General features: G+C 39.5%; 1 protein-coding gene across 3 annotated transcripts in view; it reads right to left on the bottom strand.

Annotated features, from left to right (window-relative positions):
* LOC124802488 (integrator complex subunit 8) overlaps positions 1 to 20,342 on the bottom strand; it is a 195,740-nt gene that overhangs the window by 92,908 nt on the left and 82,490 nt on the right. For all 3 annotated transcript variants that reach the window (XM_047263298.1, XM_047263299.1, XM_047263300.1), the window contains exons 9-11: positions 3,187 to 3,320; positions 2,935 to 3,045; positions 2,687 to 2,852 (exon numbers count right to left, since the gene is read on the bottom strand). In XM_047263298.1, coding sequence (XP_047119254.1) covers positions 2,687 to 2,852; positions 2,935 to 3,045; positions 3,187 to 3,320 — 411 coding nt within the window. The remainder of the gene's footprint in view (positions 1 to 2,686; positions 2,853 to 2,934; positions 3,046 to 3,186; positions 3,321 to 20,342) is intronic.

Raw genomic sequence — 20,342 nt, 5'->3', positions numbered from 1 at the left:
GATAAACATGTCTGTTTCCACTTTCCCTGGAAATCACTCATTACTTTTGAGCCCGTCTCTGTGTGAAGATTTTTTAAAATTTAATATAAGACTAAATAACTGGCAACAGGCAGGGCATCCAGCCACCCTCTAACATTAATAATGCCGAATCCAATAATTACAATGCTAACCCCATGTAGAAATGGGTAAAAGGCAAAAGAAAAAACAGAATATAATATTAAATAGCTCAAATGAACACTCAAAAGGCATGGTTCTGTGTTTTTTCTCCAGTGCAGGGATTTTAAACGTTGCCTGTAATGATATTGGTGGATCAGGAAAGGTGAGAGGGTGGAGTGTGAGCACTCTATGCTGAATATTTACCAGTATGATTCTAATCATAATATCAGTGGCAACCTGGGAGGATGGATAAGGGTATAAATACACAAGCAGTAGGTAGTCAAAACTATGTGAAGTACATTACATGATGAAAACATCCCTCAGTTAATGGTGTGCTCCTGGGTGTTCTGCTGAGTTGTTGTTTGCATTTTACACACAATTCACTATCTGATCAAAAGTATCTGGACATCTATTACTTGACATTAGTATAGGGTGCGTCCATCCTTCATCTTTATGACCGTTTGAACTCTATTGGGAGCAGTCTGAATGAGGTGTCTAAATTACTGTAAAGGAATGACAGCCCGTTCTTCCTCACGAGCCAAAACCAGAGACGGTAATGAGTGATGTTGAACATAACATTCTAATTAATCCCAAAATGTTCCATTTGGTTCAGTTTGCGACCCTTGGCATGCCAGTCAATTCCAAGAATGTTATCTGTTCAAAAACAACTACCACACAGATGCTGCTTTATGCCATAGAGCATCGTTATGCTGATACAAACAATCTCATCTCTGAACTGTTCGTTTACTGTATGTAGTACACAAATGCTGTAAAATGCGCTCATATCATTCCAAATTTAGCATTTTTTAAGCACAATAGGGGAACCACATCCTAATCACAAAAAAGTCACATACTACAACACAGCCTCTTCCGTATTTCACTGCCGGTACTATAAATGACAGCAAGTAATGTTCTCCAGGCATTCACCAAGCCCAAATCCTTCCATCAGCATGCCACAGGGTATAGAGTGATTCGTCACTACAAATCACTTACTTCCAGTCATCCACTGTCCTGTGACATCACTCTTTATTCCACCCCAGGCTTCACACAGCATCACTCTTTCCTCCACCCCAAGTGTCACATAGGACTAACTATGGAAATGTGTGGCTTATGAGCAGCCACTTGATCACTGCATCCCAATTTGTTTTAATTCCTTACAATCAATCATGGTGCTAGCTGGACTGCTGGCAGACTTTTGGAACTCAAGAACGATTCCTTCTACCGATTTCCTGCAGTTTTTAGAACTGCCTTCCACAATGCTGGACTGCCCCTGTCTGTCACTATATGAGATCTGTCAGGTCTTGGTGTAGCTGTGGTTGTTCCTTTGCATCCATTTCACAATCACACCACCATCAACCAACTTGGGCAGCTTCAGAAGGTTTGAAATGTCCTCGATGAATTTGTTACTCAGGTGGCATTCAATGACTAGCACACGTTTGAAGTCACTGAGCTCTCCTGGCCAACCCATTCTGCTATTACTGTTTTTCTACTGACACCACAACACTACCTGTCTGCTCTTATAACGGCAGGTCTGCCTCTTGTGAAATTTAGTGACCAACTCTGCATTGCATAGAAACGTCTGGATAATTTTAATGAGATGGTGTACATCAATGATCAACCACGTCATCTTTTTCAGGTACTGTGCGTTTTGCTGTTGTGTTTACTCACTGCCTGGACTCCGACCTGATGAACACAGCTGGGTTCGTCAATGAAATAGTGTGCATAAAGTGAAAACAACAATATGGCAGAACACCAGGAAGCACTCAATTTATCAATCATGCTGAGAAAAGCTGAGAGACTGTATCCCTCTATATCCTAGAAAAACGTTTATTGTCTGGAAATTAAATTCTACAATGTATACCGTCTTGACACACAAAAAGAAGGAAGGCTAAAATCACAAACCTGCTGCATGTAGATCTGAGGCAGGGGTTCACAAAAACGATGTGAAGAACCTATTGTATTGTTTAAACGTAAATGCTGTAACTTAAATATGAGTTATCGTAAGTCCTGGAAGCATCAGTGTACAGAGTTCTACTTTTTTAGCAATGTCGCCCTGAATCATTCCCACATGAATATGCATGTAGTGCACTGTTTGAATGAACTTCAGAAATAAAAGCAACTGTATGATAAATGGAAAGCAACAAAATTAACAAAGTATATCAGTTTTACAAGCAATACTAAGAACTCAATTCACACTCTGCAGCTCTGCTTGTTGGGTGATGTGAACTCAACCAATTACCAGAAGAAGCATGCTGCCCACTGATTCAGAAGAGGCCAAAAGACAGATGTCAAAGAGAATACTAGTGCATCCAAGTGACCAATAATATATTTACCACATAGTTTGGCAAGAAGGAAACCCATTAACCATCAACACGTGCATACTGTAAAGGTTTACAACATGACCAAAGGTGTTACAAATGAACTAGACTCTTTAAACTATTATGTACTTTTATAATATAGATCATCTAACCACGATTTCTTCTTAAAACTATTTGGCTGAATAATGTCGAAATTCTTAAAACAAACTCACCAATTAAACTTTGTGGCCAGTCTACAAACAACTGAATAATCTGCACAAGCAATATCTCCCATGAAATAAGCTTTGTGACTTTGTTCATAATGTTGTTAGAAACTGACCCATTGCTTTTTGTCTCTTGCTCCACTTTGCCCAATAGTTCAATCGCTTGTGCATAATCCTGCAAAATTTAGTTACACATGTTTACTGGGAGATATTATCAAAAATAGTAGAAAATATTATAAAATTTTAAGGCTAAGAACCTTCTGTGCAACAAGTTCTCTGGCTTTTGCCATAAGTATGTAAGAGAAGTCCTGCAGTGACCCTCTAGGAAGGATAGAGACGATGTTCTTGAGTGGAATAGGCAGATCCCACTGCAGACAGAGAGAGAAAAAAAAACAAAAAAACAACAACATTACCCACAGCAAAGTATCAAATACTCATTTGGGAGAAGAAACACTGAGGAAATGAGGATACAACACAACAACTCTTGCTGCAATATACAACATTTTTACCTTTGGATTTATCTTCCAGAGTGGTCGGATGGGTTTCATTCCTCCAAGTCTGACAATGAGATCTTTAATTTCTTTTGGGTCACAGGTGGAGATCAACTGTTGCTCCACCATTCCAGCTGGTAGGCGACCCTTATCTACAAGAATAAAACTAATTGTTATTCTTTCAGAAAGCACCATTCAATTTAATTACATTATAATTCCTGATATTTCCTACAGTGAAGACCAAAATGATTACAGGTTTACCAAGCATTACCTTGGTGGTTTTATATAGCAAAGCATGATTCATTTCAATTTTCTTGCTTACCACAACTCCACAAACATTGTCTTCATTACAAAGTCATATATAAAATTAATTTGTGTGGTGGCATAGACAACACGTTAAGAGAGTTACAGGGAGGAACACTGTGATACTTTAAACAAAATAACCAATTACAGACACTCTGTCCTAAAATGAAAGAACTGGGCACTTACAAAGAGTACATAAAAATAATCTCTTTCCATATTTGATAACACAGAATTTTCTGATAGAATGTTTGACCTTTACGGCCAATGTTTGCTATCTAAATGACGAATGTATTGTGGGACTTACATCATGGTCTTCAGGCATAGTTTTCTGCTTAATATTACAGCCTATGTGCAAGCAACTGTATGTCACAAAAGAAAAAGAGTTTTTCTTTAAAAAGTTTATAATAATAATAATAATAATAATAATAATAATAATAATAATAATAATTCATACGTTTCAGTTTCTTTAACTGTGAAAAAGTTTTGCTTAGAAGTTCTCTGGCACTACAACACTGTTATCAAACATGAGGTGCTATACGCTAGTGAGACACTGATATTACACACTAAGGCCGACCTTGAGAACATTCTCACACAGGAAAGAAAAATCATTAGGAAAATTATTGGGCCAAAACTCATGGATCGCGGATATAGGCTTCACTCCAGGGACACCACGGAGAAGTTCTCCACCATCGCAGCGGACTTTAGAAAGAGGCGACTAAAATTTTATAGACACACAAGCAGATTCCCACAGACCAGACTCACCAACAGAATCCTCAGGTACATCCAGAGACTCAAGACCACTACACCCTGAATGACACAAGTCAAAACTGACCTGGAAAGAGCTCAGATAGATTCAGCAGACATCATGGACAAAGGTGTCTATAGACACAAGGTGTACAAGTGGGAAGTGATGTCAGAGAAAACAGCACCTAAAGCCCAAAGGACAAAGTGGACAGAAGAAAGGAAGAGAGCCTTTAGTGAACGAATGAAGGAGTACTGGAAGAACAGGAACAAGTAGTCACGAATATTTCATGTGGCCTGATGAAAGGCCTGTGACGTGTGTAATAATAATAATAATAATGACAACAATAACAATGATCAAATGTCATTAGGTAAGATTCTGACACACTGTAGTCATTTCATATCTGGATGTTTTATTACCAATAAATTATGATGTAAAATATCAATAACAACCTACATTGTTCTTTTAATCTCTCAGTATAAACTTTCCAGAAATTAACAAATACATGTGAGACATTAGAAATTGCTACTGATCCAACCCTATGAGTACATTAGTAGGTGCAGTGACCACCTCACTTTTATCATTCTCCAAATGCAAAATGTGTTTCCTTCAGCATTCACTATTGTTGGATGCCCAAAATGACATTCATCTTCAAGAATAAAAAACTGTGTCTAATTTAACTGAATCAGTGATAGTGGCAATGGGACAATAATGTTCCTCTGATAGAGTTGGAAGAGGAATGCATCTGATTTTGTGCACAAATTTATAACAATGGATAAGAATCAAACTCATTAGAAGGGGCATTTATTGATTTATTTGTTCAGCAGAGGTACAGAAACTATTACTATAATGTTTGACAATGTTATCTGGTGAGTTTTGACAGATTACATCTTAGTAATTTATTATCTTCAATTTGTTCCGTATTTGAAAGAATGTAATTTTATCCACCTATGTCTATTGTAGCTGGATTTCTTAACAAAGTTTTTTCTCCAGCCTTTTTGGTCTGCAGGAGGTATTTTATTTCCCTCCTACCTTTCATATTCCAGGAGTGGTTGACCAGCATTTCCTGATCTGCCACCAAGGGATCTGCTGTCTCTCTAGGCTTCCCTGAGACACTAGAAATATGGTAAGAATTTAGTAATAGAGTTTCTGGACATTGAGAAGGCATATGATAGCGTGAAAAAAAAGCAAGATCTGGGAAACCTTTCAGGAAAGGCAAACTGGAAGCCATACTATGAAAAGAAGAAAGGAAATGTAACAAGAAAGAGTGAGTTGTGTAAAAGTGGGAGGAGAGAAGACAGACTGGTTGGAACAGAAAATGGACTGAAGTAAGGGAGCGCACAGTGCCTATTACATGTAATCACCGTTCTGGACGAGATAATCACGTGAGTGGCAGCCCAAATAGGAGATGAAAATATGAAAACAGTCACGTTTGAAGATGGTTTAATGTTGTGGGGAAATGGCAGAGGAGAGGTACAAGAAAGGCTAAATATGTTGGAGGAATTGATAGGACAGCAAGATTGAATGTAATGCAAAGGATCATAGAGTGATTGGGCCAATGAGGAATAAGCTGAGAGCAGCGGTGGGTATAAATATAAGAGGACAAGAATTAAATAAATACTGGTTTATTAAGGAAACACTCGTAATTCTCAGCCAGAGAACTTCTAAGCAAAAATTATTACTATTATTTATTATTATTATTATTATTATTATTGTGTGGCATTACGGAACATATGCATAAAAATTGAAGTTACAGGTTAGTGTTTACATTTGACAACTAGATCATCATAGCAGTATAACTTCATGTAAGGCTATTAGAATGCCAATCAAACAATGGAAAATCCAGGATGGAATGTAACAATACCAGAGAAGGAAAGTTGCCACTCACCATATAGCGGAGATGCTGAGTCGCAATAGGCACAATAAAAAGATGCACACAATTAAAGCTTTCGGCCATTAAGGCTTAAACCGCATTGTGAGCAGCAGCACCAGCACATGATGGGAGTGGCGACTGGGTGGGGGTAAGGAGGAGGCTGGGGCGGGGAGGCAGAGGGAAAGTATGGTAGGAGTGGCAGACAGTGACACTGTCTGCTCTTGCTCATCTGCGTATCTGCCAACTGCTTTATCTGCAAAAGGTTCTACACAGGTACAAAGCAGGGAGGATAATATTTTATATGTGGTGTTCAATAATATAATTATCCCCTAGTTCGTACATTCTAGGATGTTCCCTTTCATATGTATATCACATATCACTCCAGTATTCCATTTGTCTGGGATGACTTTTTGCATCCATATACCTGAGATCAGGGTGTGTATGCATCTAACCAGTTGCTCTCCATCACACTTAATAAGCAGATTGTCATTGGCAGGTGACTCAATGTTGGCTAGTTTCTTTACTGCTAGCCAAATCTCTTGCATCGAGGGCATCCCATTTTCCTCTTCCTCCTCTAGCTGGTTTTCAGTTAGTTCCCATACTTGAGCATTCTCTGATTATAATAATTCCTTAAACTACTCTGCCCAACAATGTAACACTCCTTCCTATGATGCTATTAGCTCATCATTTTTTCCTCTACATTGTTTTGTTTCTGGTTGAGGTTAGTGACCTTCCTGTAGAATTTACAGCTTTCATTAGCGATATTCAATGATTCAGTGTGCTGCAACTATCTTTTGAAAAAGCTTCTCTTCTTTGCTTTCAGAATCCACTTTTCTGCATGCCTTTTTTCTCTACAGTAATCCAGAAGCATTCATCTTTTCATCTGTTTCATTCTTTGCTCTTGTTGTCATCTCACACTCTTCGTCGTACCATTAATTCCTTATGGTTTGTTGTTCCATACTAATCACTTCCTCTGCAGCAGCCTGTATTTCGTTTCTGACTTTATTCCACTGGTCATTTATGTTATGAATATAGTTCTGCAGGATTCCTGTCAATCTATTTTGCAAATTAATAGCTAGGTGTTCAGCCTTCCTTGGGTCTTTAAGTTCTGAGATATTATACTTATTTTGTCTTTCTCCATTAACTTTACATGCTTTTGAAATTCTCTCTGTAATTTTTGCTATGAAGAGGTAGTGGTCAGAGGCCATTTGGCACCACTGAAACTACAGCAGTCTAGTACATCAAGCCATGGCTGGTATCTACTAATATATGATCAATTTGGTACCTTGTATTGTTGTCTGGTGGCACCCAGGTCACGTTATGTATAGTCTTATGCTGGAACCACATGCTAGAAACAGTCATGTTAAGTGATGCTGAAAAATTTATCAGGTAGAGTCCATAGTTATTGCTCTCTTTATGGACAACAGTAGGGGAGCAGAACTTCACCTGCTCTACCTTAGCATTCATATCTCCTATCACATTTTTATATCTTTTTTTGGACACTGATGATAAGCTCGCTCCTGTTCCTCATAGAAGATCTCCTACTCTCCTGCTGTCCTCTCTTCAGTAAGGGGCATGTGCATTTAAGAGGCTGCAGTTAAATAAGTTCCCCTTTATTCACATATAACATACCCTTGGACTTACTGTTTTAAAGCCTATCACTAGTTGTTCAGTGCTTTGGTTGACTATAAATCCCACATCAAGCATGTGTTCACTATTGTGGCCACTGTAGTACATAGAACACTGCTGTTTCTGGAAGGTATCCTCTTGCAAGGCCGTGATACCTACCTCATGTTTTTGCTATTTCAATGAAAGTTCCAGTGGTTTCAATTCTGTGTAACATCTGTATGTTCCATGATCCAGTTCTCCTATTCCTTGTTATTTGGCCATATCTTTACCTTAGGACCCATCCAGCTGCATTTTCTTGAGCTTCCATAGTAAGACTTTTTTCCAGGTATGGGTTATTGGCGCATAGCCCAGCCCCCTATTCTTCAGAGGACCATTTCTCCTGCTCTCGTCTGCCCTGAAACTGTTTCCCTCTGAGGTTAGATATCTAATCTTCCACAGGGTTTCTCAGGTTCCTGGGATTCACCAACTTGGAGATGAGGGATGGAATTGAGTAGGAGAGGCGAAGTGACCTTCACTTGTTTAAAGTAATATTTTACACATCACTACCCCATAAAATTACATCAACAAACTTTAATGTTGGGCCTTCTCTCCATACAGGATCAGAAGCTTTTGTCAGATCCATGAAGCTGCAGCCAATTTGAGGCCTCTCCAATACCCAGATTCCACGAATGTTGTTAAGTGTTAGCAACTTATCACAGCAAATTTGACTGGGATTATTTTATCAATGATTACAGCAATGGACAGTCCGGCTAGACACTTCCTCAGCTTGTTTTTATTGAAAATGTTTCATGTAATAAACAGTTCCACTTGGTAGTAAAAGATCACGGGTCATTCCTATTTATATAAGGGCAAAATAATGGAAGCACATAACATCAACTTGATGCAGAATTCTACAGGATATGTCAAATTTGCATTTCTTGAGAAACCCTCTATGTACAATAATGCACTTTTTATCATGGACAACACCTTACAAATAGTGTGTACATCCCAGATTTCTGAAAAGTGTTTGACAGACTACCACACTGTCAACTAGTAACTAAGACGTGATATAATTTCTCAGGTAAGCAACTGGTCCAAAGAATTTGTTGCCAATAGAACTAAGTACGTTCTGGCGAATAATCAAAAGGGGCAGTATAGTTGCTAGATGATTAAAAGAAAAATGCAGCCTGACTGAAACAGTAGTTCCAATGTATGTATGGAACGGGAATTCTCTTTTAATTTGGATTTATGCATGATAATGCTCTAACCCTTGGGAAAGATCACTCTGGTGTCTAAAGAAATGTAGGAACAAGCAAGACAATACTGGTCCTAAAACTCATCCTAGAAGACAAGTTGAAGAAAGGCAAACCTAAATTTATAGCTTTTGTAGTTTCAGAGAGAGCTTTTGACAATGTTGACTGGACTACTCTCTTTCAAATTCTGATGGTAGCAGAGATAAAATACAAGGAGCAAAAGGTTGTATATAACTTTTACGGACACCAGACTGCCACTATAGGAGTCAAAGGAAATGATAGAGAAGTAGTAGCAGCGTGGAGAGTGAGACACAGTTGTAGCCAATCCCCAATGCTATTCAATCAGTCAACTGAACAAGGTGTGAAGGAAATCAAGGAGACATTTAGAAAGAGAATTTAGAATTCCGGGAGATGATGTAAACACTCTGTGGTTTCCTGATGACATTGTAATTCTGTCAGAGCTGCAAAAGACTTGGACAGAATGCACAACGTCTCAAAAAGGGACTATAAGATGAACATTGACAAAAGTAAAACAAAAGCAATTTAGAATAATAGAATTAAATCAGGTGATGTTGAGGGAATTAGATTAGGAAATGTTAAACTAAACATAGTAGATGTGTTTTGCCACTTGGGCAGTAAAATAGCATATATGGTCAAAGTAGAGTGGGTATAAAAGGTGTGCTGACAACAGCAAGAAATGCGTGTGTACTTCAGGTGGTACATAAATCCAATTTTGAAAGGTTAAAACAGCTAAACATTCGTACTCGTTTATGCAATCAGGTGAAATGTTAAAATGGCTTAAACTTCATACTTGCTAATAACAATTAGGTAAAATGTTACAGGCTTGAATTACAATGATCATATTGGCTACAGCAGTAAAATCATACATAGATGACACTCTTTGAAGAAAGAGAGAGAGAGAGAGAGAGAGAGAGAGAGAGAGAGAGAGAGATGGAGGAGTGATTATATGAGAGCAAACATTTACATGGCAAGGAGTCTTAAGATTACATGTTGTATATATTAGCTGCCTAAAGGTTGGGGTAATACACTGGTTAATGTTATAAAATATGCAGATAGATATACATTTGTGCCAGTAGTTGATGTACATACAGTTTTAAGCTGACAGGGGGTACAAGCTGTTGGTGTGATGAATTATCTGTGAATGAGGTCGATCTCTTGTACTCTTGGTGGTTGTCAATATTTATGGTAAATATTAGGATATGTGCACATGTGTGTGTGTGTGTGTGTGTGTGTGTGTGTGTGTATTTTAAGAGTGTAGGCAGTTGCTGAAAACAGAGATGATACTATTGTAAATATTGTCATTTTTGTCATTTAAGATGGATTCTGGTTGTTTCATTTGGTGTTCGTATATTTGGAGTGTTTCAAGGATGTCTAGTTTTCTGCCTTTTGGTTGGATGTGTAGGATACTAATACTTGTGTTGTCAACATGGTGTTTTGTCTCATGTAGGTGGGTAGCTATTGCTGATGTGTGGTATTTTTTGTTTTTTAGTGCTGCCATGTGTTCCTTGAACCTAATCTCAAATGATCTGCCTGTCTGGCCTATGTAGAAGCAGTCACAGTCCAAACATTCAATTTTGTACACACCTGTGTGATGAAGTGGGTTTCGTGTGCCGATGTTGTGGGGTAACTTCTGTCCAATCTTGTTGTCTGTTGTAAAGGATATGCTCATGCCTTTCCGTTTGAAGACAATAGCAATCTGGTATGAAATGTTACCCAGAAAGGGGATTGTATGCAAGACATTATTTTCTTTTTGTTTTTTGTGTTGTGATTGCTTTGCCATTATTGAGTGTTTTAGAGTGTCTATTATGGAGTTGTTATAGCCATTTTCAATAGCTGTTTGTTTTATTATTTCAATTTCTTGATCACGTTTATCTTCTGAGAGTGGTAGTTGGATAGCTCTATTAATCATGTACCGGTATGCTGCTATTTTGTGTGCTGCGGGGTGGCAAGAGGAGTTGTGGATTGTAGTATGTGTTGTGGTAGGCTTCCGATAAATTTCAAACTGATGTCTGTTATTCTTTATTGTAATGGTAAGGTCTAGGAAATTTATACTGTCATCTTTTTGGTGTTCAACTGTGAATTTTATGCTTTCATGGGAGTTGTTGAAAAACTGATTCAACTCACTGATGTCATCTTTAGTGCCTTTGATTAAAATTATGATATCATCTACATATCTGTAGTAGTAGATGATATTTTTGAGGAGGTGATGATTGGAATTCAAGATTTTGTCTTCTAGGTTACTTATAAATATTTCTGCTAACAATCCGGAAAGATTTGAGCCCATTGCCAGACCATCTGTTTGTAGATTTTATTGTTAAATTTAAAATAGTTGTGTGAAAGTGTGAATTCAAGCAGGTCCATTAGTTCTTTAATGTGAGTTGAAGGGACTTTTTTGTGTTTATGTAGGTTGGCATTAATTATTTGTAGTGTGGGATCTATTGGCACAGATGAATAAAGGTTTTGTATGTCGAATGAGGAACGTCGAATGAGATGAACTCTTAAAATACACACACACACACACACACACACACACACACACACGCACACACACACACAAACACACATGTGCACATATCCTAATATTTACCATAAATATTGACAGCCACCAAGGGTACAAGAGATCGACCTCATTCACAGATAATTCATCACACCAACAGCTTGTACCCCCTGTCAGCTTAAAACTGTATGTACATCAACTACTGGCACAAATGTATATCTATCTGCATATTTCATATCTAAAAACAAAGATGTAGTGACTTACCAAATGAAAGCGCTGGCAGGTCGACAGACACACAAACAAACACGAACATACACACAAAATTCAAGCTTTCGCAACAAACTGTTGCCTCATCAGGAACACTGTGCCAAGATGTGCTGGCAGTGCACCAAGGCATGTTTAGCCACAGGGTGATCCTCATTACCAACAAACACTGTCTGCCTGTGTCCATTCATGCGAATGGATCAAAGGCAGAGCCACGTGTGAAAGCACCCACGTGATCTACCAACTGACCTGCCTACACTGTGACGCATTCTATGTGGGAATGACAAACTGTCCATTCGCATGAATGGACACAGGCAGACAGTGTTTGTTGGTAATGAGGATCACCCTGTGGCTAAACATGCCTTGGTGCACGGCCAGCACATCTTGGCACAGTGTTACACCGTCCGGGTTATCGGGATACTTCCCACTAACACCAACCTATTCGAACTCTGGAGATGGGAACTTGCTCTTCAATACATCCTCTCTTCCCGTTATCCACCAGGCCTCAATCTCCGCTAATTTCAAGTTGCCGCCACTCATACCTCACCTGTCATTCAACAACATCTTTGCCTCTGCCTCGACTGACATCTCTGCCCAAACTCTTTGTCTTTAAATATGTCTGCTTGTGTCTGTATATGTGTGGATGGATATGTGTGTGTGTGCGAGTGTATACCCGTCCTTTTTTCCCCCTAAGGTAAGTCTTTCCGCTCCCGGGATTGGAATGACTCCTTACCCTCTCTCTTAAAACCCACATCCTTTCTTCTTTCCCTCTCCTTCCCTCTTTCTTGATGAGGCAACAGTTTGTTGCGAAAGCTTGAATTTTGTGTGTATGTTTGTGTTTGTTTGTGTGTCTGTCGACCTGCCAGCACTTTCATTTGGTAAGTCACTACATCTTTGTTTTTAGATATATTTTTCCTACGTGGAATGTTTCCCTCTATTATAACCATATCTGCATATTTTATAACATAACCAGTGTATTACCCCAACCTTTAGGCAGCTAATATATGCAACATGTAATCTTAAGACTCCTTGCCATGTAAATGTTTGCTCTCATATAATCACTCCTCCATCTCCATCTCTCTCTCTCTCTCTCTCTCTCTCTCTCTTTCTTCAAAGAGTGTCATCTATGTATGATTTTACTGCTGTAACCAATAGGATCATTGTAATTCAAGCCTGTAACATTTTAACTAATTGTTATTAGCGAGTATGAAGTTTAAGCCATTTTAACATTTCACCTGATTGCATAAACGAGTACGAATGTTTAGCTGTTTTAACCTTTCAAAATTGGATTTATATACCACCTGAAGTACACACACATATATTTGACACCTCAAAACAAACACCTCCAAATGGTTTAAACGATTATTCTGTAATAATGTTGTTACAATGTATATTCTTTGCACTTTGCGATTATGTCTTCTCTTCTGCTGTACGAACCTTGCACCCAGCTGATTCCAGACGCCATATTTGTTTACAAATGTGGCAGTATACATGTGAAGTGTTACGACAGAAAAAGGAACCTGTGACCACTGGAGGTACTCTAGTTTACTTATTAAAGTTTACCATTAAATATCAGTTTAATTTTTTGTCAAAAGTTATCCAAAACCATATTCTGAAACAGTGTCTTGTTTCTCCACTAGGCAGTGCCACAAGTTCCTCCAAATGTCGTAACACAGCGTACACACATATGTAATACTAACTAATGTAAATCCACCCGATGATGGAGGTTTAAACCTTCGAAACGCGTCGTGGAAAAAATTAAACGGTGACTGGTAACAGTAAACTTGTTGTTTCATTTAATGTCAGTAACAGTCATAGTAAAGCCTAACCTCAAAATGTTCACATTTAAAGCAAGAAATGCATTTCTGAAAAACAGGAAATTGTTAACATCTAACATCAATTTAAGTTTTAGGAAGTCTTTTTTTGAAGATATCTGTCTGGACTGTAGCCTTGCACAGAAATGAAACAGGGTTCATAAGCAGTTCAGACAAGAAGAGACTAGAAACTTTTGAAATATGGTGCTGTAGATGAAGACTAATGATTAGAGAGGGAGACTGTGTAACGAATGAGGAGGTACTGAAATGAAGTACAGAGAAAAAGAGATTTTCTTTCTCATAACGTCAAATGTATGTTTCCTATCTTGTAGATATTCACCTGAAGATGTGATATGATGTCACAAAACCAGTCATGCTCGTTTAAGTAAAAGTTCAGATACAGCTGGAGGATTTATTTCTTAAACATGGATTACTTAAGCTGCTGTTTCCCATAACAAAAAACTCTTATTAATACATCTGGTATGAATCTCTCTATTGCCACTGAAACCTTTTGTCGAAATTACGCCACATCTGGTCTGTGTTTACATGGTTAGTTTGTCACTCGTCCCTGTATCTGTCATGATGCTCCCTACTTGCTCAGGATTATTTGTTGCTAATAGGTCAAGCACATTTTCGCAACCATTAAACTGCTCAAAATGATTAGCAGAGAAAGCATTTAGTACAATTTTAAATAATTTTTTATGACTGCCATTGACTTTAAACATGCATTTTTGACAATTTACTGAGAGTAGATTGAAGTCATCGCCAACTGTAACTGCATGAGTGAGGTACCTATTTGAAACAGGACTCAAGTTTTCTTCAAATCTTTCAGCAAGTGAATCATCCGAGTCAGGAGGTTGGTAAAAGGAATCAATTATTAACTTGTTCTGGTTGTCAAGTATAATCACTGCCAATACTAACTCACAGGAACCCTCTACATCAATTTCATTACATGGTAAATTACTTCTGACAGCAATAAACACTCCACCACCACCTGTATTTAATCTTTCCTTTCTGAACATGCTTAGGTCCATGGTAAAAATTTCAGTTGACTCTATCTCCAAACCAGCTTTCAGTACCTATAAAGATTTGAGCTTCATAGCTTTCTACTAGTGCTTGGCGCTCTCATTCTTTACTAACACAACTACAAAAATTTACAAGTATAACACTAAATATACTTAGGTCTACCCTTGTCCTTTGTTTGTCGTGCACCCTCTGGTACCAAAGACCTTTCCTGAGACCATGTAACCTTGAAAACCAGCCAGTCCACTTCACGCAGGACCCACTACTTGTGTGGCCATCTACACTGTATAATGGACCCTGACCCGCATAGCACCCAGAATGTTAAACCCCACCACCCTTCGGCACAAGTCACGGAATCTGCAGCCTACGTAGTCACAGAACTGTAGGAACCTCTGATTCAGACTCTCCACCTGGCTTTGTACTGAAGATCTGCAATACGTCCTGTCAATGATATTGTAGATGATGAGCTCCACCTTTATAGTGCAAGCAAGAACGATCTCATGAAAATAAACTACCCAAGACTAAAGAGATGCCTGGATTCTAGATGAGATGGCTGTTCATTACCTGCTCAAAGGCCCTTCCCATACAGCTGATAATGACAACACTATGACAACTACTTGAGCACATATGATTTTTCCCATATTTGAGAAGAAGAATTAAAACAACTTATTTTCACAAGTACTGTATCGTAAATGAAATTACACAGAGATGCCTCACATGCTGCAGTGAATGCTGCTATAACCTGGTGACATACCGCATGGTGGAAGCCATGCTGACTAGAGCTCCAATACTGAAAAACCCTGGTTCTAAATTTCATTGTTGGTAGAACTAAAATCAAAAGCACCTATTGTAGATCCATAGTGCTGGTTGAGGTTGCAACGATTACAACACAACACGACAAGGATAAATGCTTATTTATTTGTATATATATGACTGTGGTTACAAAATGCTCTGTATAATATGCACAGGGCAAAAAGAAGAACACCAGAGATCATTTGTCATGAGCCACAACTGATAGTCAGTGGGGGTTATTAACAACGAGATATCCCCAAAGATGACCTCCCTCCCCCCCAAGTGTGGACCACAGGGGGACGGTTGTTATTGTGATTGGAACATGGTGCATCCAATTGACACATATACGGCAGTGCGGAGGTGGGTAAGGTGTTGTCAACGTCAGTCAGGGTGATGTTGGTGATAGATGGTTATATGTGGGGATGACTCCCATTGCATTGCATAGAGGTGATAGCTTGAAGGTGTGTGGGTGGGCATTGAGTCCAGCTTAGTGGGACTGGTTGAGGATGCCAGTCATTGGAGGTGGTCCAGCATGGTCAGCCTGCAGTCTGTAGGTTTTGTGGTCCCCAGTTATGGTGAAGGAGAGGCACAGTGTCCTGGGAGAGGTGACTTTAAGGAAGCCGTTTTTTGACAGCCGCCATGTCCACATCGTATGGCTGATCACAGGAGTCAACAGTTTGAGCAGTAGAGGTTGGTGTATCGTCCGTGGATGACTTGTCCTGGAAAGGCTACACAGGTTTTAAGCAGTTGATAGATACTGTACTGGGTGTCCCTTTCAGTGGTATTTTGAATTTGTGTGCACCACATTTTAGTACTTCGTGCAGGCCCATGTACCAGGGATGTAAGGTAGGCTGAATAGTACCAACACAGAGCATAACGTGGTTGCAGTCCACACGTGCCCTATGAATGAAGACTTCTAGGGAGATGTGAGGCTATGAAGGTGGTATCTTGAGCTCTGTGGTGTGTTGTTAAACACAGGTGATGAGGACAAGAATTTCAGTGGTTTCTGCTCGTGGCACCTGTAGTATGAAGTCAGTGAGGAGAGCAAATGGCTTGCCATAAAGGACTTCAGCAACCACGTGCTCAATAGCACCCACAGTAAAGTTTCTACCCAGAGACTGCCAAGGCTCCTAAGGTGAGCTTTTAGTGTACAGTGCCATCATTTCACAAGACCATTGCTTTGTGGATGATAAACAGCTGTTTGATAACAATAAATGCTGCAGAGGTTGCTTGGGTCACTGAAAAGAGTAAATTCAAATTGTCAACTTTTATCAACGATTACAGACACCGGGCACCTGTATTGGGAAATCCAAGTGCATATGAGTCCTCTGGCTGTTGAATATGCTGACATGTTTCAGAGAGGAACAGCTTCTAACCACTGCGTTATGCACTCGATGATTAAAAGAATGTATTGATAGCCCTCAGACTCAGAGACAGGTCCCACCAGGTCAGGGGGCATGTGTTGGAACTGATCTTTGGGTATTGTGAACTGTCCAAAAGGTGGTTGTCTGTGGTATCCAACTTTGCATTTTTGGCATGATAAGCCCATGCATGCTCATTCCTTGCAGTCTTTTTTGACATTCGGCCATATGAAATGACCTGTAACAAGACAGGTTTCCGGTTGAACGCTGGAATGCAACAAGCTGTGCAACAGATCAAAGATGATCTTCTGAAACAGATGAGGTACAAGGGGATGAGTTCAGTTTTGTAACACATCACACAAGATCAGTCTTGTTGTACCCAGTACCAGATTGTTGTACCCGGTACCAGACAATGTTTGAGTTTGAGGTTAATAATGGTATCACTGAGTTCTTGGAACTGTTTGTCTTGTAGTTGTGACTTTGTGAAATTATTACTCAATTCGTGAGGAAATAGAATTGATCCATGAGAAATAAACTGCAGTTACACTGTTTGTGCCTTTCAAGTAATGTGTGTAAGTCATAAATTCCGCAATGTAATCTAGGTGGCGGAATCTTTTGAGGCACCAGTCTTTCAATGGGTTTCAGACTGAGTCTGCTAACAGTTGGCGATCTGTGTAAATGACTAGTGGCCTGCCTTCCACATTGTACCTCAACTAATGGCATGCTTCATAGACCACTAGGAGTTCGCGGTCATATGAGGACCATTTGCTCTGTGATAAAATTAGTTTACACGACAAGAATTGGTTGCTGTACACTTCCCACTTCCTGCTTGATGATGGCACCAATTGCAAAGTCACTCCCATCTGATGTTATACTTAGCTGAGCATAGGAAAGCAGATGTGCCGAAGTCACTGCTTGAGTGAGATGTTCTCTGACATGGTTGAAGGCCTGCTGCTTGTTCATGGTACACATTAGCCTCCATTTATTGTTAGTGTTCTTTCCTTTGAGGGCCTCTGTGAGTGGGAGCTGAATGGTGGATACATGTGGGAGGTGGTGGCAGTAGAAGCTGACGTACTTTCTGACAGTTTAATGGAGGTGGCAACTGGTAAATGAGTTCCGTTTGTTGTGGTGCAGGGTGGACACCTGCAGTGTTGATAATACGACTGGGGGGGGGGGAAAAAAAAAAGCTTCAGGTTGTCAGAGATGGCCTTTTTCTTCATTAATTACAGCACTGCCTGCAACAAGTGAGTCAAAATCTTGTTTTAGGTGAGAGATATGGATGTCCATATCCTGGGAAAAACTGAGACATCATCTAGATAGGCATAGCAGAAGGGTAATTTGAATAGGATACCATCAGTAAACTTGTTGTAGCTGATCCTCATGCTTCCAGGAGAAGCACTGGAGAAGAGCCGATCCCACCACAGAATATTTGTTGTCTGCTGGTTGTGCGAGAATATTGTCACTTATCATGTCCATGTGTTCACCTAAATGACAGAGCAGTACGAAAAATTTTGTACTGTCACTGCCGACATCATATGTCATGAACCAAATGGTGGGTTGGTTGGTATGAAAAGGTGGCAGTTTCCACAGAAGTGTTGGTAGAGGTAATGTACACAACTGTTCCATTTTCTTACATGGTGTGACTGGTAGCGAAGACTGTGCCAACACTGGATTGGAAGATAGCTCATGTGGTGCAGAAGAACTTCTGATCAGGTGGGTGGATGTGGTTCGGCATGTGCCCCTTGTGAGACGTGTGTGGTGACGAAGTCACAAAACAGGTCGTTCATAAAACACCATTGTTTGGCATTTCTGACAATTGTCAGTGCACTGTACTGGCAAGTATGACAGCCATTTTTGAAGAATTTGGGTTGTCTGAGAGTCAGTTGCGATGCACTCTAAACTTCAACACTGCACTCACGTGCATAATTCATGAATTGCAATGCACTATGTTTGCACACTGGACTGTTGATACATAGTATCTGGATCGGCTTGAATTTACCACTGTTGCAGTTACCAATGTAGACCCTTAGTGTGACTTTAGCTTGGCATAACATGCAAATATCAATTCAAGGATAAATACTTATTTATTCACGTAAACAACTGCAGTTACAAAGTGTGTCCATACAATACAAAATCACAGGACACATACTGAAGAACTCACATTCAAGCCACAAATGATAGTCAGTGCAAGATAGCACCCCAACAGAAAATTCACAGTAATTGCTTGATGTTGACAGAAAGCTCAGTCCTGGCTAGCAGTAGTGGCTACCGTATTTACTCAAATCTAAGCCGCACTCGAATCTAAGCCGCACCTGAAAAATGAGACTCGAAGCCAAGGGAAAAAAAAAATTCCCAAATCTAAGCCACACCTGAAATTTGAGACTCGAAATTCAAGGGGAGAGAAAACTTTTAGGCCGCACCTCCAAATAGAAAACAAAGTTGGTCCATTTTAATACGAGACACAATTTAGGTCGAATGAATGACGATACAGCTACAGTAGTTTGGTTCGAGTCGTAAGCTTAGCACTGAAGCTTACCAGGTAGCCAGTGCTATACGTCAGGTGCTCTGTCCGTATTTTATATGGGTACCTTTCCTTTTTCACGTGCTTCGTCTGGTTTGAATCGATTGCTATATTTTGCTTGATCTGGTAAGTGACGTTCTCTTTGTTATAGGTGTTTACGTCACGCTAAGCCGAAAATGTGTTACTGTACTGTGTCATGCACTGTTTGTCGCATTCTGATAATGAGTGTCTACAGCCTGTCGCCACTCGCGGCATGGCTTGCTTTTGTACGTGCTACCGCCGCTTACAATTGGGGGGGGGGGGGGGGGGGGGGGGGAAGAGAGAGAGAGAGAGAGGAGAGAGAGAGAGAGAGAGGAGAGAGAGAGAGAGAGAGAGTAATTGTCTCATTAGCAAAACAATGGCAAGAGACTGCTATTTGTTGTTACTTACACTGCTGATTCTTTGATAATGATCAACAAGAACCAAATAATACACTGCGTATGAGAAGATGTTCTGAACGAGAGTTTAGCGAAAATTTTTCTCCGTTTGAAAATCTTTGCAGACACCTCTTTAGTACATTACACAGAAATTAGTTCATCTTAGGTTTAAAAATCTTGTCAATTGCTGTGCTTCATTTCTGACTGTATCACTATTAGGCATAAGAATAATACAAATATAAACATGACAAGATATGTATATTCTTCCGCGTTTGCTGTTGCCTCACTCTAGTTTCGTAGTTTATTAGGCAGACAGGATTTAAATGAGATGGCAGCAGACACGAAAGAATACATGGCAAAATGTTTATATTCATATTATTCTTATGGTGAAGAGAATACTGCATGTGATTCACAATTCATAAAAGTACCTATTAGCAACCATCTCTTCTCACAGAATGTAGAGTTGGCCATATTGACAAACATCCCAAACGGTCTTGCCAGTCGGATTTTCGTAGTACACTGAAATGCTGCTACATTCGAAGATGAACAATACGGAATTTGTATTTACTTCATTGGATAATGTATGAAAATGCAGTGGTTGAAACTTGGGGCGGAGAAAAAAAGCTTGTCTTCTTCTTTTTTTTAATTTAATTTATTTACTGACGCAGAAGTCTTTGGCACCAGTA

Source organism: Schistocerca piceifrons, chromosome 6 (assembly GCF_021461385.2).
Source record: "Schistocerca piceifrons isolate TAMUIC-IGC-003096 chromosome 6, iqSchPice1.1, whole genome shotgun sequence".
Taxonomy (NCBI): Eukaryota; Metazoa; Arthropoda; class Insecta; order Orthoptera; family Acrididae; genus Schistocerca; species Schistocerca piceifrons.
Note: the sequence above shows the minus strand (reverse complement) of the source record. Positions and strands in the feature narration are given on the sequence as shown.